The sequence below is a fragment of the Terrapene carolina genome, unplaced genomic scaffold, assembly GCF_002925995.2.
Source record: "Terrapene carolina triunguis isolate 2854851 unplaced genomic scaffold, T_m_triunguis-2.0 Scaffold35098, whole genome shotgun sequence".
Classification (NCBI taxonomy): domain Eukaryota; kingdom Metazoa; phylum Chordata; order Testudines; family Emydidae; genus Terrapene; species Terrapene triunguis.
Genome location: NW_020699449.1, coordinates 3,521,444 through 3,547,113, shown reverse-complemented (window position 1 = coordinate 3,547,113; position 25,670 = coordinate 3,521,444). Strand labels below are relative to the sequence as shown.

The following is a 25,670-nucleotide window of genomic DNA, read 5'->3' as shown; positions in this document are numbered from 1 at the left end:
CAGGACAGATGTAGAATGGTCTTGTAGTTAAGCTACCCGGGACTCATGAAATCTGGGTACTTTTCCAGCTTTGCCACATTTCCAGCTGGACCTTAGTCATGTCACTTAATCCTTTGAGCCTCAATTGTCCACTGGTAAAATGGGGATAATACTTGCTTTCTCCTCACTTTGTCCCTTTAGATTGTGAGGTCTTCAGGTGGGGATTGTCTGAACCCTGCCTAGGAGGAGAATGAGGCCTGCTCTCAGTTGGGGTCTCTGGAATAATGCTGGAACGTTTATATTAAAAAAAAAAAAAAAAAAAATTAATCACGCCAAATGGCCAATGGAAAACTTCATGATTTAGTACAAAGTCTTAATACCAGGAGTAGTTCTGGACTTCCTCTACCAGTGGGTGACCAGAGACCTCAGAGGAGTATCACTTGAGATCCTGCCTACAGAGTGATTTTTAAATCAGTGCCAGCCTCTAACTTTGCTTCCTCTTCAGTGTAAACATCTCCTGCAGTGATGCTACAGTGCTGTTACTAAATAAAGGGAGAAACCAGGAAACCTCTTTCAGCGGGTAGGCATTCATCTAGAGTTGCAATAGGCTGCATGTGTTCAGGACGGTTGGGTTAAACAGACTCTGCACCCTGCGGAATGATCCTTTAGCTGTTAGATCTTTCACCGGATAACCTCAGTGTTCTGTAAACTGTACACTGATTGGTCTGTTTTCAGCTGGGAACACTTTAAAGACCAGAGATAGGAACAACTGGCACATCTTTATCTAAATTTTTTTCTGGTCTGTATAATACAGAAAATGAAGAGGGACTTGCCCAGTGTAGTACAAATATATCCGCCTTGGTCTAAGAGCTCATGGTTCTCCTAACTGCTATGGTTGGCAACACAACCAACCTTGAATTTTCCACTTAGACCTGCTCATGCACAATTTGGTAAGAGAACCAAAGACCCATGTGACCCTTGTAACATGGCTGCTGATGCAGGTGTCAAGAGACAGCAGTTTAGGCGAAGTTATTCCTGTTTTTGTGACACGGTGCACTGAACAAAATATCAACTGCAACATAGCCCACATACACTACATTTTGCAATCACCGTCTCAGCCTGACCCTAGAGCTTTTGGCTAATACCCCCAAAGAGCCAGGTAGCAATGTATACTATAGTCTCTTCTCAGATGGAAGGATAGTTGACAGCTCACCTCTGTGTAGCCTGATCTGGTTCAAATCATTGCTATCTGATGGCTGGCTGGCAGTTGCAGCCCAAGTCTTTATGCTGAGACTGAATGGACATGAGAACTGTTCTCTTCAATCTCAGAGGTGATCCTTGTCAAGTCAGAGTTGACCCACACATTGGTGGGAAAGTGTGGGAAGCCTTCACTCCATTTGTCAGTGTTTGTCAATCTGGTACCTTTAATGAGCACCAAACTAAAATAACAAGACAGTCCTAAAAGATGGCACTGGTCCTAGATCCTTCTGGTTCATATTTTGATGGAAATGATCCACTGCAGCACTGGCTGTAAATGCAAGGTCTGTGTTGGAACATAGTAGATTTGGGTCTAGTATTCATTTAATTTACACTCCAGGATGGAACTGTGTTAAGTAACATTTAATAAATGACACACTAGTTTTGCAGAGGTTGAGTTTAAACTCTCTTTACAGAAGGAAATCTAATTTGTTGTGTCTTCAGTTTATGCACTGTTGGCTAAAACAAATGCTAGCGTGAACTGGCTCTTCTGACTTGAGATTCATCAAAGTTAATATGTGTTTTAACAAGGCAACTTGATACATATATGTGGAAGATTTTCTGCTTAAAGCCGTGGTTTTCAACCTGTGGTTCTGGACCTCTGGGGGTATGCACACTAAGAGTTCCAAAGGGGTCTGCACCGCCATTTGAAATTTTTTTTTTTAGGGGTCTGCAAATGAAAAAAGGTTGAAAACCACTGGCTTAAAGCAAATAGAATGCTGGAAAATGCAACTTTCAACGTTCAGGTTGGGGGCAGGGAAGAATTGCTCATTCAGAATGGAATTGCAGCAAACTTCATCATCGTTTCCGGTTCTGAGGATAATATTAAACTGTCTAATGGCAATTGGGATTTGAATTTCCTCTGCTTAGTGCTACAGCATCTCATTACTAGTAGTAAGGTCCCAGAGGAAGAGTTCTTGACTCCTGGCATCCAAGCGGTTAAGTACTCCTAAGCTGAACCAAAAGAATCTGTCATAAGAATAGCATTTGAAAACCACAGTGTAACCATATTGAAGAATATTTCTTTGCCTTTTGTTGCGTTGGCATAGAAAGGGGAGTTCATAAAACATCTGTGTGGCTTGCAGAAATGCTCAACCCCTGTTTTGAACAATCTGCTTCTTGTCATCATAGTCTCTAAAGCATGTACCTGTCCCTATTTTCAAAGCCGATTGGCAATTATTCCTAAACAGATACCATCTATGACAAATTTCAGTTTGGAGTCAATTTGTGTTTTCAGGCTGATGGATCCTGGGGTGTTGCAATTTATTTAAAATAACAAATGTATATCCAAGAGTGTCAATTTTAAAGACGTGAAATTGCAAGGAAGTTTTAAAAGTGAAAAGGAATCCCCGTTGATTCAAAAACACTTCTAAAAGTGTCTTCAGGTGATAAACTACTCTTCCTACACCCCCTCGCCCTCCAAAAATATGGACTTGTCATAGATTATCACAGCACTGAGATGTATGTTGTACTAATTACTGGTGCCAAGGAATTGGTGGAAGTTTTTTATTCGCACTTTTTTCAGTAGTAATTTGTGTTAGTAAGAGAACAAAAAGCTGAAATCTAGTAATGGATTATTTTTAAGAAAAGCATAAATCTCTTCATTGGTCACTGAGATTTGGAGATAGTTAGTTAGTATTTTAAAAAGGTAGGTAAAAATACATAGTTTCACTGTCTTTTCTTAGCCACTGTTTCAGAGCCGCTTTTCTAAGAGCCACTGTTTACGCTGCAGTTTGTAGGATAATGGAAAATTCCAGTAAAACTGTTTTTAAATTGGTGTCTCCAGAGTAGCAGCGTGTTGAGTGTTGTATTATGTGTATCATCTTTAAATATTAAAATTGTAGGCTTTCTGGCTGCCTCTCAACTTAGATTGTATGCTGAGTGGTTTTGACATTGCATAACCTTGATCTTTAGCCATTAAATATTCACCTGTTGAAATAGCGGTGAAAGTAATTTTTTAGCTGTTAATTCAATGCATATAGATTGCATGAATGGACTGCATATAGAATCATAGTTAAGTAATTACTGTACTAACGAAAGCCTGGAGAAGAGATGCAGGGTGGGAATAAGGAATAGGAGGCACTGTACTTTAGTTACCATATTGTAGGTAAGCAACCAATTTCAGTGGATTTTGTGTGTCAGTAGGGTTTAGAAACTAATTAGCAATCCCAAGTAAGCAAATGCGCCTCTTGCAATGGAGTTGGACTATCTGTAGATACCAGTCCCTTCTTTTTTCTGTGACAGTCTTGAATTTTTCTTTAGGAGCACTAGTTTTGTTAAGCATATATTATCAGTTCGACATAATATTACTAGGAATTTTCTATTCTAATTGAGCTTCCTGTTCCTTCCTTCCTTCCTTCCTTCCTTCCTTTTTTTTAACACTCTTGCTCTTTTCCCTTAAAATGACTCCTTTGACTTCTGTGAATAGATCACTAATGTTGCACACTTGAAGCATTAAACACTTATTTCTGTCAGTAGTCTGATACAGGATCGCATTTATCTGCTGCTCTCTCCTGTGTAGCTTTCTGTTAATAAGTGGTTAGATGAAGGGGGCATGTCATTCCGGTTTTTTTAGTTTTTGTAGCTGTTTGTGGCACAAATGCTCTTCACTTTTATAGTGAAGCCAACTTGTAAGAATTACAGGTAAAACAAGACCTCTATGCGATTCAACTCTTTCCCAAACAGTTTATATGAAAGGGATTGCATTAGTGCTGCTAAATCCAGTGAAAAGGATACTTCCGTTTTGCTTATGTGAATTTGAGTTTTGATTGAAATTTGTGTCCACCCCCTCTCTCCTTCCTCCCTCCCTCCCTCCCCCCCACCCCCCAAAACCTGTACTCCAGGGTTCAACCACAGAGCACAAATAGAAAAGTATTGGTCCACCAGTTCAGCATGGAAGAACACGCTTTCACCAGTCAGTCTCCGGGTTTGTCTACATTGCCCGCTGGATCGACGGGCAGTGATTGATCCAGCGGGGGTTGATTTATTGCATCTAGACTAGACGTGATAAATCGACTGCCGAGCGCGCTCCAGTCGACTCCGGTATTCCACCAGGGGAAGAGGCGGAGTCGACGGAAGAGCATCAGCCGTTGACTTACCGCAGTGAAGGCACCGCGGTAAGTAGATCTAAGCACGTCGACTTCAGCTACGTTATTCACGTAGCTGAAGTTGCCTAACTTAGATTGATCCCCCTGTCCCCCCCAATGTAGACCAGGCCTCTGTCAGACAAAAAGGTACAGAAGAAAACTATTAAATGTTTGGTTTTAAAAAAAGAGAGATATTTTGGCAGATGCTTAGTAGTTTTCTACTGTAATGTGAGGAGAATGAGGGAAGGATAAATGAAAGAGGAAGTACTTTTTAGAAATGTAACTATAGGTTTTCTTGTTACAAAAAATGCATCTGAGATACATAACAAACAGGGCATATTGTCCTGTGGGTCTTAGTGTATGACTCCTTTGTGGTGGTTTTTGCCTTGCTGGCAGGGAGGAGAAAAGAGAACTAGGGTCCTGTTTCTTTAAGAATGGGGGAGGAACCTTATTCTGAATTGGCACCATTGCGCTGCACAGAAATAATGTGTATTTCTACCCAATCCAGACGAATGGAGACAGACCTGGTTTTATTTTTTTAATTGAAAAATCATCTTGCTGCCATGTTGCCTAAATATCCACACCTTCCCTGGTGTGTCTGCTTTCATGGCATAGAGCAGATCTCTTCCCTCTCTCTGAGCCATATGTATGGGATTCCTTTCTCCTATTAAACTAGTTTACCTCCATTTTTTTCGCTCACACTTGGAAAGCATGAAGTGTAGGCTTGAAACAGATGCCGTTAGCATTAGAAATCCCCCCTTCTATTCACCCAGTGTTTATTCCTCCCTTTCCTCCCCCTACCTACTCCTGTAGCCAGCAGCTTAGTTGCCTCCTGATGGCACAATGTGAATTGAGGATGTTGGGAGAAGAGAGGGGTGTCAGCCAAAGGCAGTTCTAGCATCTGACGCTAAGTTACATCCCCTCCCAGGATTACCAAGGAGGTCGCAAGCAGGGAGGCCATTGCCTTAGGGCTGCTATTAGTGATTTTGTTGTTGTTGTTTTGGAAGCAATAATGCCATTCTGCTTTTCGCCAGAGCCTACAAACAAATCCGAGTACAAACTCCCTCATTGGGGCACTGTGCAGTGTCTTGGATGGAGAAATATCAGCTGTTAACTGTACGTGCAAAAGTGCTGCCTGGTCTTCAATGCATATATATATATTTTTTTAAGCAGTACAAAATTGAGTTGCCATTCTCCATGGTTCAGGCAGTAGATAAACAATTAAAGAATTGTCTATTTATAGAGACGTAGAAATATCTGGAATTCAAAGCTAATTGAATAGACTTAACAGCATATTTATAAATGTTGGTCTAATTATGGTTTGTAGAAACCTCTCGGTGGGAGATATCTGACCTATAGTCACCTCTTTCCTTTATTTGTAGTGACTTATCTTGTGTTAGACTATTTTATTACTCTTTCCCTACATTGTGTATGGATGTGTCACTGCTTGCTACTTCCTGTGAGGGCTGGTGTCTGTCTAGAGCAATGGATCCAATGCAGGCGAGAGGCAAAACTTTGTTTTTCACCTGTAATTTTAAACTTGGTATGGAGCCACTACTTTGGATAGAGCGTCTCTGTATATGCCTAGTATTGTAGATGTTTAGTTTAGCATGGGATTCCCTCATCTAGTGACAAAGGAGAAACGTCAAATTGGGGCTGAAGTGTCCCAATAAGGCAACACAGCTAATAGTACCTTTTGTCAGTCCATTACTGACTAAGGGGGCCAGGAGTGCACCTCAGCACAAAGGGACTGAATTCCTTAGCAAAGTTAATTCACTCTATAGTCACAAAAGGCCCTTCATTACCATTCTCCCTCTCCATGTGTTCTCAGAGCTGGGATTCACAGCTGAAAATTCTCATAGATGTAAAATTCATCAGTGTGTTTACAACAGTGATTTGCTTCTCACAATTTTTTTGTTTTTGCAGTGCTTTCCAGGCAGCCTATCCCCACTCTCTGGGCCTTGGATCCCATTATGTGTTCCAGGCCATCACCTCTTTCTCAGCCCCCCCCCCAAATATGTGCAAAGGAAGCTTGTACCTAGCTTCAGCAATTCATTGCCCCTACTTCTCTGAGCTTTGGCTATTGTGCTCTTCTACAGGCTGGCCAGCTTAGACAACTCAATCCCCTACTCCTTGGCTGTAAACTGGACTCCCGCTCGGACTCCTTTGGGGTCCATCTGCCTGGCTCCCTGCTGGCCTGAGATTATTGAAACAGTTGAGTCCCCTATGAGCTATTCTTCCATCCTCTCTACAGCCTCCAGAAGTCAGCCCTGTAGTAGCTTATGCCTGGGTCACTCGGTGTTACCTCCCCAGAGCAGGCTGTGGCCGCGCCGCCCAGGCGCTGGAGCAGGCTGTGGCCGCGCCGCGCCGCCCAGCCCAGCCCGCTGGAACATGCTGCAGCTGCGCTGCCCAGCCTGCCGGAGCAGCTCCAGCCAGGTCAGAGACATCCTCCCTTGGCCCTCCCCAGATAAGGTGGGAAGGGATGGGATGGGGAGAGTTTGGGGGTCCAGGGCTAGTGGTGGGGTCACGTTGGGGGTGTCACAGGAGTTACTCCCCCTGACTCCCAGCTTCTCCCCCCAAACAAATTTCCCTACCAGTTGCTGTCCCAGCCTGTCAGAGTTAGCAGCTGGCGCTAGGACACTTTGTTTATTTAGGTTTACTTCCGTGCCTGCGGCTACTCAAGGTAAACAAACTATCTTGTATCACCAGTGGCTTATCTTAATGGCCCGGGAGCCATAGTTTGCTGACCCCTGAATTATAGGGTTGGCTTCTGAATGGGTTATAAAAAATTTCCATTTTTACTTATCCATCTTAGGGGGTGGGGATTGGCTTATAAACTAACCGGCTTATGATCGAGTATATACGATACTTCAGTCGTGTCCTTCTCACCCCAAAATAAAAAACATGCCTCCATTCCTCTAAAATGGATAAAGTTGACTCCTGTACTGCTTAGTGAATCAATAGGAGGGGAACAGAATTACAGATAGGAAATAAATTTTGCCTTTCCATAGCAACTCCTTAAATTTTTCATCTGCCCTATGTGAGGCTGTTAAGAAACGAGAATTCTGCAATGTGTGAAATAAACATCCTGTGCTTGAAGTGCCTGTTACCCTACCTTTTCTCATCTCTGCTCTTGTGTTGGTCTAGTTTAAAACATTTGTAAAATGGTTTGGTAAAATTTCTACCAATGCCGTGGATAACTTACCTTACCTAATACTGTGACATGATCGTAATCGATTTTTACTACTGTAGCCTTGATGCCATTCGATTAGCTTACTAGCACAGGTTACAGGACTACAGACATTCTAGACATTTTCCCCATGTGAAGTGTCTAGCAATAAATACTCGGTGCAGTAGGAGATGCCTGAAAGTAGTCCTACATGGACACACGATAGGGCAGAGGTTCTCAAACTGTGGTCCATGGACCACCAGTGATCCGTGAGCTCCATTCAGGTGGTCCGTGGATAGTTCCCTCTAAGGTGCACGCCTGGGCAGCCGCACAAGAGAAAATAAAGGGCTACCCACCTAATTAGTAGAGCCATGCAGGTGTGGTTCCACTAATTAGGTGCCTGGAGAAGACGCACATGTAAGGTGATGTGGTGGCTTTGGGGGCAATAGGGGGTAAGTGGGAGGGGGCAGTGGGGTGAGAAGAGGGGGTGGGGGGAATTTGGGACATGCAGGGCTGTGGCGGCCAGAGAAAGGTGACTTTCCCCAGCTCCAGGGCTGCGGTTGCCGTGGAGAGACGGCCCTCCTTCCCAGCCCCAGCTTGGGGACTGTCGCGGCAGGGAGGAGAGGGCACATCCATCGCATTCGAAAGGTAGACTACTGATATTAAAATGAGTTGTGTGCTTTTATTTGTAGAACAAAAAAAGTTAATTATTAAGGAGTCTTTTTATATAGCGCTTTTATCCAAAGCGCTTTACAATACTTAGCGGTACAAACATTTGGCAATATCATTAAGTGGTCTGCCGAGACCCTCCGCAGTTTTCAAGTGGACCGCGAAAAAAGGTTTGAGAACCACTGCGATATGGATTTTTATCACTATGGAGGTTATTGGGTGACAAGAATGGAAAGCTAATGCTACAATTTAACAATCTGCTTTTAAATTTCTGCTGGCAGGCTTGCCCTCACCAATGCAAATGGACAAACTGTTTCATTTGGTGGTATAGTAACTGACCAAAGTATCAGTGAAATGTTTTATTTTGTTTTTAATAAAAGTTAAGCTTACTGCTGCTAGTTCCAGCTAGCTGGCAAAATGTGACTGCTTTCTATATGCCAAAATGAGACTACTATTTAATTACTTCCACTTGACTGAGGTGCTGGTAGTGTTACTTAAAGTCTCCCTTGTAGTCTAGCTCCTAGTGGGCACTTTAAAAATCATTGATTTATGATACCTAATGAGTAGCTGTGTTTGTAGTCTTGTCACAGAGATCCTGGGCTGTATGGAAATAGTTTTTTTTTATTTTTGGATTGGATAAATGTCAAATAACGGGTCGGGGGGAGGAAATGATCATCCAGATTGATAAAATGTAACCTCTCTAGCCACCCTAAATGGAAAGGTGCCAAATGATACATTCTGCCCCTCGTGCCCTGTTTGTACAGACTTTTGATTTTAATGTGATTTTTAGCAATAAAGGTGACAGTTCAGCTATGTTGATTTCAATGGGAGTGCTGGATTCTTAGCATGTTAGGAAATCAGGCTGCTTCTTTAAGGGCTTAAGGATTTAGGAGCCTGATTTTAGGCCATAGTCCTGAAAACCTTGGCAGAAATGTTTATCCCCATTGTAGTAGGTGTCTTGAGTAGCCCTTCTTAAAGTAACTGGCTAGAGTTTCCCAATATCTGATGTCCAAGAGAATCTGGAGAATTTAGACTATCAGTCAGATTTGGTTGTGGGACTCTAGCATTGTTTCAAAATGTGCAAAAAAACTAGTATGGTATACGCCCACCCTGGCTACTTATTCTTAAAAATAGTTATAAAATTTAGCAGTTTTAGCCCTGTTTATCTAGTTCTGACATTTAGGAATGATTGTATTTTATTTGGGGGAGTCAGACAAATGTGCAAGAGGAGCAGGGCAACACCTTCAATACTGGAGTAGCAAAGCTGCCAATGTGTTGGATTGCCTTTCTTAAGACATCTATGGCATTGAACTCAAAGCAACTTTAATTCTTGCATTTTTAGTGTGTAGGGAGATTGAACTGAATAGATAAAAATAGAACAGATTTTTCTGATAAAGAAATAGATAAGATTAAAACAGATAAATATCCTATCACTAAAGGGCTTAAACTAGTGTCAAAAGAGCACTTTTATTCCAACATCCAGCTTAAGTGTCTATTCACACACACAACTCTTCTCCTTTACTCTGGAATACGGCTTTAAATTGCAACTTAACTGGCTTGGGATACTCAATAAACCCTATTCCTTTGCCTTGTGGTGCTCTTTTGATTATTTGACACTTAAGGCAACATTTGAAAATAAGTTTTAGCTCACTGAGCAGTATTTTTGTAATTACCTTGTAGTCATTTGAATAAGTGGGAGGCGCAATTTTTTTTGTCCCATTTCAGTCATGGTCTGAGTAGTTTTTTAAAAAAAAAAATAAAATAAATTACCCTCCCTTTCCCAAGGTTTCCTATGCGCGACCAAGTTCAGCTTCTATCAGAGATGCAAATTTGTACGTCAGTGGACTTCCAAAAACAATGACCCAGAAGGAACTGGAGCAGCTCTTTTCTCAATATGGACGCATTATTACTTCTCGTATTCTAGTTGACCAAGTCACTGGTAAGTAGGCAGCTGCTCTGCACTGCCTCTTTCACTTTCTCAGACTGGCAGGTTGTGAAATATTCCACCTTCCAAGGCAGCAGACTTGCCTCCAGAACATATCAAAGGTATATGTGGGCCAGAAAATACAATTTGCTGCTGGAATTGTTCATAAATATGCATGGACAAAAATAGATTGTGGAGTGTAGTGAGCCAGCCTGAGTCATTTCTACCCTGAAGGTGCAGGTTTGAAGCCTGTTTCATGGCTTGTAATAAATTTACAGCTGCTATAATCTTCATTTCCAAGCTGCTGCGTGAAAATGGTCCCTATGCTCCTTATAAAATGCTAATAAACAATCTTTTTATAAAAAGCAAAATTTTATGCAGTAATGCACAGCTAGTTCTCTCAGGCTAGGATTACACAAGACCCGAACTGGTAATTGCTGTTAAGACTGTTTTCAAGGTTGCATTGTCTACTGTGGGCACAAAGAAGAATATGAACTTTGAGATCCTTCGTACAGAATTTATCAGCTCCTTAGCAGTGCTAGCACAGACTAAAAGCAAACTAGGAACTCTGGTAGGTTAGATACTTTTTTTAGCATGTACCTCCGATACAGGCTGGATGGCACAAAATGTCCAATGGCATCTTTTTACTAGTCGGATTTGGATAGTATGCGTAATTTTTCTGTATACTCATGACAGTTCAACTGGCTGACTTGAATTTCGGAAGTAGTATATCTTCTGCCTACACCAAAGTTGTTCTTTAAAGGGTGGCACAGAATATCAAATAAAAAAGGAGACGTTTTCACGGACTGTATTTAAACAATGTACAACAAGGGCTGGGGCATAGAGAAGGATTCTCCTCTCAAAAACCTTTCAGTCCCTTTCGTTCCCCTGACCATTTCAAGTCTTTTTTTTTCCTTTCTAATCCCATTGACCCCCATAGTGTCAGTTTGGTGGATGGAAATTCCAACTGTAATGTCAGTGTAGTTTGACAAAATTGTGGGAAAGAAACATTTTTGACCTTTCTAATTTGTTCTCTAAACAGGATATAAAATTAGCTATAAAAGAAAAGTAAACTCATGCTTTCAACAAAGTTCTAACACCAAATTTAGTATGTTTTATGTCTAATAGTTTGTGCAAACTTATCGATAATTAGTTAGCAATTGCATGTAGGTATTCTATAGCTGGAAAAACTGCGTGTTGCAATCTGCCCAAGTGAAACACCAATTTTGTGGTAGAGCCAGAATTAGAATATGCAGTTTCCCAGTCCCAAGCCCTAAAAACAATCCACTAAATACTCATTACATTTCTCATGAGTATTCATGTGCAAATAGCATGTATGATCTGGTACCAAAACAAACAGGTGAATAGACTTGTAAAATGTATAAATATATAGTGTGTAGTACACCCTAAATACAGTGGGTAGAAGACCCTAAATACACATTCTCATATGAATTAATGTAAGAACTGTTTTTCATCCTAGAGAAGTATTGTGCAGCCTTTTAAGTATTTTTTTCACACTATTCTAAAGGTAAAGGGAAGAGTTAGATTCAAAATGATCTGAATAATAATGTTGTGACACAAACTGACAGATAAGAAATGCAAAGTTGAGCCTGTGACATTCAGCTCTTTAAACTTCCTTACTCTTGTTCCTTGCCATTTTGATGTTAAGTTGTCATTGTTAATAGAATATTTTTTTCCTTAAAAATAATTTCAAAAAGAGCTTGTGGGCAAACTTCTAACTTTTCCTTGTCCTTTCACTGATGAAACAAAATGCAATAGGCCTATGAATAATTGCAGTTTTCCTCCCATTCACGTTAATTTGTCCAAGTAAACTAAATTCATTTTAAGCCACTTGTTTGAGGTTTAATGTGCTCCTTAGACCTTCCCTCTTTTTACTATTAGTACTCTCCTTGCTTCCTGCCCGCACCAAATGTTTCCATCTCGCCGCTTCCCTTCCCCAATATATATCTTAAATAATCTATAGACAAGGAAAGCTGGAAATAGGCTTTTGTTGAGGGAGATAAAATGCTGTGCAGTGAAATATTGAAATCATGCATCAAGTTTATAGGAACATGAACACTGAATATTAAAATAGCAGAAATTCCCATTGTTGCAACCCAGAATCTGTACTTCAGTCTTGAACATGGCACAATTATTGTAGGCATCCTTTCTCCAGTGCACCCCTGGGTGGTCGGATGAGGCAGGGGTCCCAGGGGAGGGGATTGGGTGGGGTGGGGGTTCCGGGGGTGATCAGGGGACAGGGAACAGGGGGTTGGGGTGGATGGGGCAGGAGTCCCGGGGTGGGCTGTCAGGGAGCGAGAAGCGGGGCGGGGGGTTAGATCGGGGGCCAGGCCACACCTGGCTGTTTGGGGAGGCACAGTCTCCCCTAACCAGCCCTCCATACAATTCTGGAAACCCGATGTGGCCCTCAGGCCAAAAAGTTTTCCCACCCCTGGTCTGGAATCAACTGACATTACTTCAGAATTCCCCCCCCACCCCCAACTGCTTGAATCCTGTCACAGCTAGAATTCCCTTCCCCTCCCCAATCTCCTTTGCATACAAACTGGCCTCAGATGTACTGTGTGGCCTGTTGTATTTGTAATTGATAGGATTAGAAAAGTCTCACATTTTGTACTAGTTGCCAGAACTGAATCTCTGCTGCTGGAAGTTCCTTGTTTATAGTAACCTGTAAACTTACATTTAATCTTCCTAATGTTGGGCATTCTACAAGTCTCCTGAATTAATGAATCAACGTGTGCTTCTTTTGCTCTATGCAGGGGTATCAAGAGGTGTAGGATTCATCCGATTTGACAAGCGGATTGAGGCAGAAGAAGCGATCAAAGGTTTGAATGGGCAGAAGCCTCCAGGTGCCACAGAGCCAATTACCGTAAAGTTTGCTAACAATCCAAGCCAAAAAACCAATCAGGCCATCCTTTCCCAGCTGTATCAGTCTCCAAACAGAAGGTATCCAGGACCTCTAGCTCAGCAGGCTCAACGCTTTAGGTAAGTCAAATACGTTACGTTTATGGCTGAACCATTGAATTCTGGAATTCCCATGGGCCTACCCATTTCAGTTTCCTCCTGAAGTGAGCTCCCTCCCCGCCCTTCATAAGAGACTTCATATTTTTGAAAGTCTTTCAAATGCATGGTGCAGAACAATTTGTTTTAGAAAGCACTGTCATCTAACCAGACCAGAGTCTAAATATCTAGTAAACTATTTAATTAGCAACATTTAATGTTAAGCCAGGATATTTTTTTCCCAAGCCGGCATCACTAGAGAATCATGATTTTTAAAGTTACTTTTAATTTCTTAGAGTACTATTGACTTCATAAGCAAGTCAATTCAGTTAACGTTGGTTTAGACAATTTAACTTCCTCCTTGGTCATATGGTGTGCCAGAGCCAAAACACAACCCCCCATCCTACCTTTCACTTACTTTTCTCTTTCTAGTTAAGAGATCTTAATTCTGCATGCCGTATATCTCCTTGTTTGACCCTACACTTAATGTTGCCACATATCTTGTGTGGTGTGTATTTTTTTGTGCATCTTTTTTTCCCATGCTTTTGAGTTTACAGCCATAAATGTTTCTCAGTGATATTTAGTGTATCGAAAAGGACAGATGGTGAGAAGAGTGAAACAAATACTGTATTATCTACATTCATAAACCCGATGGTTTTTTTTTTCTTTCAGTGATTTTTGCTTTTTTTATTTTCCTGGGGTGTGTGACTAGAATGCATTAAACATTGAAAAGCTTAAATATACAGTAAAAACAGTCTGTTCTCTCTAAGTAAAAACTGGATCAGCGGATATCTCCTTGAAAAGTGTGCACACAGTTACAAAAGCTGCAAGCTGGCCACACTCACTAGAAGGCTGAATGCCCAAACAAACATCATAGACCACATTTTTGGCAGACGTTCTAAATGTTTATTTACATCTCTGCTAAGCAGCTCACCAGCGACTACAGTCATACAGCTCCACAACCTCTTGGCATTCAGTGCTGGTGACATGAAGTGCCCCCCTGCCCAGTAATGCTCCAGTGCTGACCAGGCAGTCTGTCTTAGGGGAAAGGGTAACTGGTTTAATTCAGTATTCAGTGGATTTCCTTAACTAGGGTATAAAAAGATTATTAAGCTGCAGAAAACCGCTGAATATTGAATAAAAATAGACTTGCCCTTTTTCCATATGCAGACTGCCTGCTCCAGTGCTGACTGCAGGAGTGGAAATTGCACTGCTAAGACGACACATCCCAGAATGCACTGTACTGAAGTAAGATCATGGGGGAGTTGTTTTGCGGACCTGAAAACAGAGGTAAATAACTCTTGCTGTCAAGGCCTCGGTCAGGCCTCTGTTGTGGCATTCAGCACCTTCTGGTAAGATTGGCCATCAAAGTCCCGAGTCACTCCTATTTTAGATACAGTTGTTTCCATTAAAAAGTCTATTTTCTTATTATAGCCATTATAACTGAGGTATCTCTAATACCAGTCGTGTAGCATCTGTAAGTCCTTGCTTTTGAATAGTGATCATGGTGTCTGTCCCAGTCTTTTCATCTAGTTATGTGAATAATAGGGAAATGCCGGCTATTACTATTCCCTAAAGGACCCCATGTGTTCCACAGCTATGGAATTTATCCTGTTCTTATATCCTGGAACATAATTTTGCAAGTTTAATATAAAATACTCTTCCTAGTTGATATGGTTGCAGAAAGAGTGCAAACAGATGCAGTGATGTCTGCTTGTGTCTGAAAGCAGCCTGAAACAATTGCTGTGAGGGAAATATTAATTCCTATCAAACCCAACAATAAGGCATAATATTTTTTGTAATATTTTGTGTTCAAAACACTCTATAGACACTAACTAATTGAATCTCACAAGCTCTGAGTTAGCTGGATAAGTATGGTCTTCCCCATTTTTACAGGTGGGGAAGGTGAGGCAGAAAAGTGAAATTACTGGCTAAAGGCCACACAATGAATCAATGGCAGAGGCAGGGTTAGAATTTGGGGCCTTCTGACTCATTCCTCCTGAACATGCTGTCTTGTCAATAGGGTGTTAACTTTCAAACTGTCATAATTTTACATCCATTCTATGTATCTTATGGCTTGTATAGCAGACATAATTGTAGTATATAAGCTGCTCTTATTTCATTTGTTGATTACTTCACGAGAAACATCTAGCTAATATGTTGGTTCCATAATCCCCAATATCTCTCAAACTTCCCTCAAATAGCTTCTGCTGTGCAGTTACATGGGTTTTGATAAATAATTTGGTGGTATCCTGAAAATGTATGGTCAACATAAAATTTAATTAAATTTTCAAATTGAAGAACACAAGGGAAATTCTGGTCTACTGATTGTCTTATCAGGCCCTTCTGAACTGTTGTGTTGAGTACCCAGAAAACAAAGCATCCAAAATCACTCTTGAAAATCTTGTCCCTTTGTTTTTAAATTTAATCCGAAACTCTCACTGAATTTCCAGTCTGGAGCACTGTAGAATCCAGAGCCTGTAACTCAGTTTAAGTCAAGCTCACCAGTGCATGAATTCTTACTACGTCCCTGTCTGCACAAACAAGTAATACTGCTGTAACTACAGCTGTGTAGCTATACTGGTACAAACCCCCTCAGGTGGATGCAGTTATTCTGGTATAAATGTGCTTATAACAGTGTGGCTTTATTCCTGCACAGGAAGGAGAATAAGGGTATGTCTACACTACAGGATTAATCCGAATTTAGATAATTCGAATTTGGGAAACAGATTGTATAAATTCGATTGTGCGCGGCCACACTAAGCACATTAATTCGGTTTTTAACCACATTAATTCGGTGGTGTGCGGCCACACTACCCCTAATTCGAATTAACAAAATCGATTTTGGTGCTACTCCGCTCGTCGGGGTGGAGTACAGAAATCGATTTTAAGTGCCCTTTAATTCGAAGTAACTGGCTCCGTTGTGTGGACAGGTTAAGGATTAATTCGGATTAACGCAGCTAAATCCGAATTAAAGTCGTAGTGTAGACCAGGCCTAAGCTACACTGGTATAAGCTAGCTTTATACTGGTTATTCATGCATATAATAATACAGCCCCCTAGTATGAACACAATTATAACAATATATTGGCTAAAAGGTGTGATGTTTTTAGCCTATGTAGTTATACCAATACAACATCTTAATGTAGAGCAGACCTTATGTGGTAAATTTCTTTCCTTCAGTGAGATGATGCCTACTGAGGGTTGACCTTAAATTTGTTCCTAACTTAGTTATCATAGAAAAATTCCATCAACATTAAATATCAGTTTAAAATTCTGCCTTAATATATTGACTTATTTTAAAGGTTTAGAGCAGTTTTTTAAACTTTTGTACCTAAGTTTAAGGCACCCAAATAATTGGCCTGGGTTTCAGATGTGCTGAGCACTTTCAGCTCTCAGTAGAAATACATAGGAGGTGAGTGTCAAATGCTTCTGAAATTTAAACTGTTTAGGTGCCCATGTTTGGAAAACTTGGCTTGGTGGTTTTGTAAGTTCATTTTAAAACACTTCACAGTACGATAAAAGGGTGGGAGAAGTGTATTGTACAGGAAATATAAGTGGGGAAGGGACACTAATAAATATAAAGTACTTAATTGTGGTGTCCTTTGGTTTTACTGGTGTACCAGTCATAAATTAAAGCAAGCATGATCACAAAATGCTAGTTCATGACTAGTGGTTCTTGGGTAAGTACTGAGTGGGCAAAAAACTACAAACTCTCTATCATATTGCATGTTAAAAAGCCTATCCTCGCCAGAAGTGGCTGTAGCTTTGTTTGAAATTAAAATAATTTTTTTAATTATGCTACTCATTTAATTTTGTGCTTTAGAAAACTATATAAATTATAGCAATGTTTGATGATCAGAATTTCTGGGTTACTGAAAATTGGAAATAGGAAATCAAACTGCGGTGACGTAATAGTGAAATTTATTATTTTGAAGGGAACTTGGATCTAGTCTTCATAGTTAGAAAATATTTAGTTTTATTTGTTCAGTTCTGAGCTTAGCTTTGAGTTACAGCAAGCAACGAGCCTCCTTTTCTTTCCCATTATAATACCTACTAGGAGATGCCTGCTGTTGCTCTTCAACTGCTGTATTAAGTTGGTTTTATTACCAAAAAAAAATAAACGGACAAAGTTTTGCATCTGTAATAATCTTTCTTAAAAGTAGTTTGACTAATATATTCTAGGAAGATCATAGCTCCATGTATTGCAGTGAAGAAGCTTGGAGTATACTGATTTTTCTAAAGTTTTCAGAAAACTATATAACATACATAACAGTATTTCAGATTTCTTACTATTCAGGAACAGCACTCATGGGGTAGGTTTCTTTGGGACTCCCATTTTTTCTTAAGGCAGCTCAAATACAATACCGTGTGTTGGGAATAAATGACTCTAGATTAATTGAGATTTCACGTTTAGATTACAGGTTCAGTCAACTCAAGTGAGTAGACACTGAAAAGTTGCAATTTGACTGTTCAATAGCATGACATGACAAGCTTTGGTGATCTCAGTCCATGTTCTATTCGATATGATCCCATCACAAAACACCTTCATAAATGGTGCTCGTTGACCGTCTCAGAAAAAAATTATTCAATGTACATTGGGAGGGGAAATCCCATTTTGCCCTTTGAGGGTAGTTCCCTACCTTCATCCTCCCTTTAAATAGGTGTTCAATGAGATGTTGATATAAAACATTATATTGCCTTTCTGCCTGAGGTATAAGCATTATTCAGGCACTTCCCAATATAAGCATCTCTTTTGGTCGTCTTATTAAAAAGAGAGCACTGTGGGTGGATGTCCTAATGTGAACTAGGACAGGTACTTTTTTTTTTTTTTTTTTTCTCGTTTGGCTGATTTTTAACATCTCTCTCAGCATAAAATAAACCACTCCCTTTTTACTGAATGTACAGGCAATTCATATTTTGTAGAGTCCTAAACTGTAAAGTAAGAGAGGGAATGTTCTGGGTTTTTTCCCCCCTTGGCATGCATGAGTTTTCCCAGAAGGCAGTTGGAGTCTCTCCATGGAGCCTCACTGTTTGAGAAACACATGGTTAGATGTTAATTCATAAGTTTTAAATCTTCAAGGATGCTCTGGCATCCTCGCATTTGTTGCATTCCACTTATCAAAAGATTTGCAGCTGGGCAAGAAGGAATTAACACCGCTACTTAACAAGTTCTGGGGAAAAATTGTAAAGCTAATGGCAAGTCTGCCTTACTACGCTGGAAATAAATTTTCAGTAAGACAAGAACAGTGGAATTAAAATTGTTCTATAGTCTTATGTTTTTATTTCTATAATTTGAGATAAGTCTTCTCCTAACAACTGTCAATAATAGAGAAATATACACTGATCTGGGTACGTCTATGCTCCCCATCAACATAGTATCAGTGTCTCTCAATAAGAGCTGAATCTTGTATGAAAGCTGATTTTTCTAGAGAACTCCAGTGAGCTTGTGGTCACTGGTGACTGCTTTTTATACTAATCTGGAGACTGGAAACTTGTTTCCACACATGACTACCTGATGGAAATGTGAGCATGTGTGCAGTAACCCCGTCATGTATGGTAAGGTATGTCACAGTTCTTAGCAGCTTTCAGACTTCGCAGACACATTCTGTGGAATACAGTTCAAGGAAACTGGCAATAATATACTGAGTTTCCTTAGAAGAATAGGAAAAAATCCAGAGACTGAATACTTTGCTAAATGTTTTGCAGGTTGGACAATCTGCTCAATATGGCTTATGGAGTAAAGAGGTAATAAAGAATCATATTAGGTTGATAATAACTTTCCAACAAACTAGTTCTTTAGAGAAAGTATTTGAGTATTGTAAATACCATTTTTTCCCTTAAGGTTTATGTTGGGTTCCTTTTGCATGTCAAGATGTTCAACTGAAACTGTTTTCATTTCAGTCCATCGTTCACTAAAGGGAAAACCTCTTGTATCTATTCCATGGAATTCCTCTTGAGTTTTTTTATCATTAATCCTCATAAGTTTTTGGCATGGTTTTTCTTTTTTTAAATGTTTATTTCTTCTAGCCAGACACTGTTCCTCACTTGTGTAGTGCCATTCAGTATTGTGCATAATCTCTGTACACTTTGAATGTAATTTACAATGTTAAATTTAATTTGGTTGGAATGTTCATGCAAACTGTAAATAGTCTGTTTGCTTAAAAAAATAGCTTTGGGGGGAACTGACTGTAAACAGCCCCTCTTTTATTCTTATTCTTGATTCTTTGTTTCCCACATTGTTTAGTAGGTTTTCACCAATGACCATTGATGGAATGACCAGTTTGGCCGGAATTAATATCCCTGGACATGCAGGAACAGGATGGTGCATTTTTGTGTACAATTTGGCACCTGATGCAGATGAGAGCATTCTGTGGCAAATGTTTGGACCCTTCGGAGCAGTAACCAATGTGAAGGTCATCCGTGACTTTAACACAAACAAGTGCAAAGGTTTTGGATTTGTGACTATGACAAACTATGATGAGGCAGCCATGGCAATAGCCAGCCTGAATGGATACCGTCTTGGGGACAGAGTCTTGCAGGTCTCCTTTAAAACAAACAAAACGCACAAAGCCTAATGAGTTATCCTCAATCCATTTATATATGAAAACTATACAACAAAGGCAAGTTAAGAGAAACTTTATACATTAGTCAATGTCTTTGTAAGTCAGTGTTGAAATGGGGATAAAATGACTACTTAGCATCCTAAGAATATGTGAGATTTTTTTATTGCTAGTATTTGAATTAAAACTTCTTAAATATCTTTTATGTTTGAATATGGACAAGAGGTACAGGGTTTTTACCTGTCACAATGCATTCTATTGCCTTCTTTGAAGAAGGTGGACCTTTTAAAATGTTTCAGCTAAGGGAAGAAGTTTCTTTTCTTTTTACATAACTGCCTTGAACCTGTGAGTAAATATTGAGGCTTTGTGTTGTAATCCCTAACTTGGTTGTTTTATGTTGTGTTTTCCTGATTAGCTTTGTGTTTAATTTACATTTAATGCATTGCTGTTTTGTCTGTTCAAGAAAAGTATTTTGAAGTTTACATTTTATTTATAAAGTTATAAACAGTATTTATTTTGTAATTATGATTTGGGTTGGGGATGGGGGGTACATTATAATAAAAGCTTATTGTAAGAATACTGGAGAACTTTTCGTAAAGCAGTACCTTGCCAAAGAGATAAGAGCCTCTTTGATGTGGGTTTAAAAAAAGCATCTATTTTTATAAAAAAGAAAAATTTGGAGAAACTTTTTACTGGTCCTGGAACAAATATTTTGACTTGAATACTTTGAGAAATCTCTTCATATGACACCTAGTGAGCTTTTAAAACTTACCAGGAAATTTGCAATGGTTGGGGGAAAATTTAGAAAGATTTATGATGTAGAAATACTTTTGAGACCTTTGTATTAAGAAGTAGAATCAATGGGAAACACTGTTGGTTTCATTTTTGTAATCATCAGTGAAATCTCTGATCATCCTGGTTATTATGTGATAGGTGGCTCACATTAATTTGTGATTTTGAAACAAATGAAAATTTAAAAAAAAATATATGAGCAGGCAAGAAATTTAAATTACCGAGAGATGGGGGAAAAAAAAATCTGTTCTTCCTAAAGAATTCCCTTCAGATAGAGCTCATGGTGTTTAGTGATGTACTTGCAGTATTGTTTGAAGAATTGTTTTGTCTTAAGAAAAGACGTTGCACATGGTTTGCACTTCAGCAAATCAGCAAAAGCAGTCTGAGTTGGATATAATTGAAAGTATTTTGAAAGTTACGTTCAAGGCTAACACCTGAGCTTTGTGTAATGTAAATAAGACCTTGCGTTTATGAACCTTTCAGCTAATTTTGGTTTTGGTTTATTTTTGACTTACATTGCCAAGTGATGTTCAGATTTTGAATGTTTTCGTATGAGTTTTTTCCTTTGTAAATGGCATTAACATTGTTACTTGAGGTCTGCTTATTCATTTTCATTGTCCTGAGGACTTGAATTTACAGTGCATCAGATTTGTTGCTAATTTTGTCTGTAGATAGTCTAGCTTCAGCTGTTTATGGTGATGCTACATTTTTGTTTATAAATATGTTTGTGGTAAAAATGAGTATAACCATAGGATTTGAACAAATTTCCTTACATTTTTCATACAAAAATCATAAATACCTGTATACTATTAAATTTAACTTTGTATGATGCTTAAATCACTATTTGGGGAAATAAAAGTCTTTACCATGTATTGAAGAAATTTAAGAAAAAATACAAAATATTTTCTGATTAGCATCTAGCTTATAATAAATTTTTTAAAAAGCTGAGGGCTATAATGCCTTCACCAGGATGCACTGACAACTATATAGTTACGTCCTGCTTTTTGTATAAACTGAGATGCTCATATGCTTCCCCTTAGAACAAGCAATGTGCTATGCATAACATAGTTGTACATTATCTTTGCAGTTGCTTTTGGTTCTTCTTCTTTTAGACTGTAGTTATAAATTTTTCAGTATAGTACAGTACATATACTGTGAAGCGCGTGCTAAAGTGAATAAGCGAGTTTTCATGCTGACCCACTCAATGCTATTCAAAACTCAATTGACTTCCTGAGCACTCTCTCATTCTTAGGTGCACTTAGATCGTTGAAGCTAATCCTCTGCATTAAAAGTTGTATATACTTTAGAAAATAAAAACTTTCCAATATGGGGAAAACAGTAGCTACATGCTTCTTTCCTATACTACTGTAGCAAACAAAGGCATTGATGAGAAGGCATGTAAATTGGGCTTCACTTTACAGTGTTTATCAGAGCACTTAATAAAATGTAAGGCTGGTATTTATTTGAAGTTGTACAGTATTACTTCACATCTGTTGGAATAGAAAATATATTCTGTTTAGTATTTAAGAGGCTGTACATGTTTTCTTTTGTGTTTGGATCCTTTGTACTTTTTCATGTTCAGTACATCAATAAACAAAGTTGAAGGGAAGACAGTCTGACGAGCAGATCTTTTTAACTTTTTCCTCTGCTTTAATGGCTATGCTTTCTCATTGGGTGAAAGGTTTTCCTCTAGTGGACAGGTTGTTCAGCAAGGGGTGAAAACAGTGGAGCCAAATACTGCTCTCTGTAAATCCAGAATCGCTCCATTGGTTTTACTGGAGTTATTCTTAGCTTGTGCTGGTGTAAATGAGGCCAGAACTCAGCCAGTCTGTAAAAACCATATATAGAGGTTTTTTTTTTTGTAGCAAGCTGAGAGATTTAAGCTAGGTAATTTCAAAAGCACACATTGGATAAGTGCAACCCTGAAAAGAAACTAAGTTGACCATGTAGAGGCAGTGTCATTTTAGTGATTTATTTTACAGTATTAATCTTCTTGTCCCCTGTATCCAAAACCAGGGTTATACATTTCTAATTAATCTACCATTCTTCTTGTTAGTGTATGTGTTGTGGAGACAGTTCCCAATTAGTATTAAAGTTCTTCCCTTAGTCTGTTTATAAAGAGTTTCTCCTAATCTCACTGGTTTTGTTCACTTCCATTCCCTGAACATCCAACATCTGTAATAGAGCATCAGAAATTTCCTATCATTGCAGTTCTTATTCATATTATATTCCAAAGTTGCTTTCACCTGGGTTTTCCACTTACACTCATTGTGTTTGAGATGCATAACCATATGGTGTGAGTTCTTAATGTGCTGCTTCTTTGATTGATATTCTGTGTGCTCAAGTGGGGTTTACTTGAGTGTGTGTGTGTGGGGGGGGGAAGAGTTAGATATAGATATTAGTACTTAATAGATGGCATCTGTGTACATTAATCCATAACTATGGTGCTAGAAAAAGCTTTAGTCTGCTATAGCGAAAATAATGTGTACACACTGACTTTCATGTAATAATCACATCCTTTAGTGGCTGGAGGCCTGAAAAAAGGATGCAAGAGCTTCTATGCCTGGCAGCAAATAAAGATTTTTTTTTTTAATTTTTTTTTTAACCTCAAGTGGTTGAGTTGCTGCTTTTTTGAGTTAAAGTCCCAGCAGGGACAAATCTTCACACTAGGGGAAAGGGAAAACCTATGGTTTCAAGTTACATGCTTTCATCGGAAGATAACTTCAATACTCTCTATATATTCCACTCAAACCAATATTTTTAAGTGAAGCTATTGCTTAGGTTAAACTAATACATAAATAATGTGAAATCTATTTACACAAATACCAGTTTTAATACTATATACTTGTATTTCAAAGGGCTATGTACACAAGCAAGTTTGCAATTGGGAACACAACCAGTTGTGCCAGTTGTTATAAATGCAGTTTTACAGAAGAATGTTTTGTTTGGGGAAGCGCAGATTCAAAAGTTCACAGCAATGTATTTCTGATTGGCGGTGTTAATAATTGGATTAAACAAATTTAAAAGTTCTATGTGAGGTTATACAGAAATGGGTTTTGTAACAGATGTAAGCTTTTGTGTATTCAAAAGAGAAATAGGATGGGAGATGCAAAAATTGTTTTGTGGGTAAAATTGTTTTGTGAGGGCAATAACTTTTGAAGTATAATATTTATTAAATATATCTGACAAATATAGTTTGTGTATATATTCAGCACCTTATGCTAGACTATCTGTTGCAGACACCTGGTAAATCCTTTCCTTGTTCATTAATTTGCAATATGAAAAATTTAAATTAAATCACAATTACAATTAAAATGTCAGATCCAGGAAAACATTTGGAGACTTACAGAATGGATTTAGTACTTATAAGAAATGCAGATTAACTGTGCTGGTGATTGACATGTGCAGTCTTATATAGAAGATGTTTGAAACACAAGTTGCCAGCAGCGGGACAAACTTACCATCTCTATGCCAAAGCTCTAGTCTGGAAGAGAACTGCTTCCAGTGGTAAGCAAGCATTTGTTTTCTCAGATGGCTAACTGAGTGTAACTTCTTGTAATGTGGGTGCCTGTTTATTAGGAACTGGATTGAGACTACAAATGCATTTCATATAGACTGCCAAACAGCTATGGGATTGAAATGATGACCTAGGAATGGAAGGCTGTCTTCTATCACCAATGTGCTGGAGAAGTTCAGAATCTTTAAGCTGTGTTTTTGGGACATGATTTTCATATTAGATTATGCTCTGAAATGGATTATGAATATTTAGAAATAGTGAGTTGATGTACAACATTTGTTACCACTTTCACTGTTGAGTTGAAAAGCAATAGAGTAATGGCATTTAACAATAAAATTGCTACAGTTTTACTTTATGCCTATCATGAGAGAGAATCTAAATAAAGTTCTGAACTAAAGCCACTTGCCAGAAATGAGGTTCCAACTCCTTCAGGGCTAAGATTGTATACTTATTTCCAGTCTGAGTTGTTGTCCTTGCCAGACTTGTATAGTAGCACCTTTGTAGCTGGACCAATAACCATACCAGAATATAAAACAAATCACCTGGAACTTGCTAATAAACAGAGCTCTCAGAACTACAAGAGAACTTAATTTTTGCATTGAATTCCTCATTATTAAGCTCATTTGAAAAAATAATGGTTTGTTTCAGTCTGTTTAATGAATGACCAAGACGACATCTGACTGCTTCCAGTGTGATATTTCATGGCTGCTGACAGAGGATTAATCATGAAAACACACTGCTTCATATGTGGAGTGTTCACTGTAGACAGATGCACTGTGGTAATGCATGGAATGAATCCTACACTTAGGATAAATCAAATCTGAATAACTTGTCCTGTTTCCCACTCTACTTCTGTTCCGTAGATTTTAGTTGTTCCTGGCATCACCTTCCTGGGACTTGTGCTTAAAAGTACATGGTAAGGTGCTATTTTTTTTCTCCGTTCAGAGTGAATGGCGTTTACCAAAAATAACTAGAATTTTATTACTACTAACAGTAACGAGTTGGAACTGTGTAAAATCCAATAAATATAAATTACTGATGACTTCAAGATGGCAACTTTTTGCATTCGTTCATTTTTGACAACGTTGTTAAGGTCTAGTCTAACACTATCAAACCTGCTGGGGTCTTGTTGCTGCTTTTCCGGTAACTATTAGTACAACTTCTATGTTAGTGTGGCCTACTACTCTGAGAATAGAAAGTAACTGACTTCCTTTTTTGTATCTGGTACTTCCACTTTTCATGACTTCCTGTCCTCTTTCCCTCCTTCCCCCTGATACTCATTAATTTTCTATAGTTGTATTTGATTTTAATCTGGCCCGACGGAGTTCTGTAATTCATTTGTATTACATCAGTTCACAACCGAACATAAATGATGTGGTCTCATGTAACTTTAGTCAGCATCACAGTTTACTGACTTTCCAGTTTGTGATGGGAATTAAGACCAAACTTGTTTTGTTTCTATCAAGGACAAGACCAGTGTGGCTTAAAAAGAATGCGTAAATTTATATTTAGCTTGTCTGGCCTGTTTATAATCTGAAGTGATTTTTTTTACCAATTCAATTACAATATTATATAGCCCCCATTGAGACAAGCACATGCTTATGTTTAAATTATTTTAATGAAACATAAGTACAGGCTTAACTTTAGGCACATCACTTATCTGCTGAGGTCTTGTGCTTTTTCCCAAGACAATTTGT

The 25,670-nt window shown here is 38.9% G+C and overlaps 1 protein-coding gene across 5 annotated transcripts in view; it reads left to right on the top strand.

The window, feature by feature from the left end:
* The window catches only part of LOC113405353 (ELAV-like protein 2), a 70,082-nt gene extending 49,491 nt beyond the window's left edge, over positions 1-20,591 (top strand). For 2 of the 5 annotated variants that reach the window (XM_026646490.1, XM_026646491.1), the window contains 4 exons: positions 9,946-10,099; positions 12,862-13,087; positions 18,811-18,849; positions 19,349-20,591. In XM_026646490.1, the coding sequence (XP_026502275.1) occupies positions 9,946-10,099; positions 12,862-13,087; positions 18,811-18,849; positions 19,349-19,679 (750 nt within the window). In that variant the 3' untranslated portion in view covers positions 19,680-20,591. The remainder of the gene's footprint in view (positions 1-9,945; positions 10,100-12,861; positions 13,088-18,810; positions 18,850-19,348) is intronic. The other 3 variants (XM_026646492.1, XM_026646494.1, XM_026646493.1) reach the window with 3 other exon arrangements.
* The last annotated feature ends 5,079 nt before the right edge of the window (positions 20,592-25,670 follow it).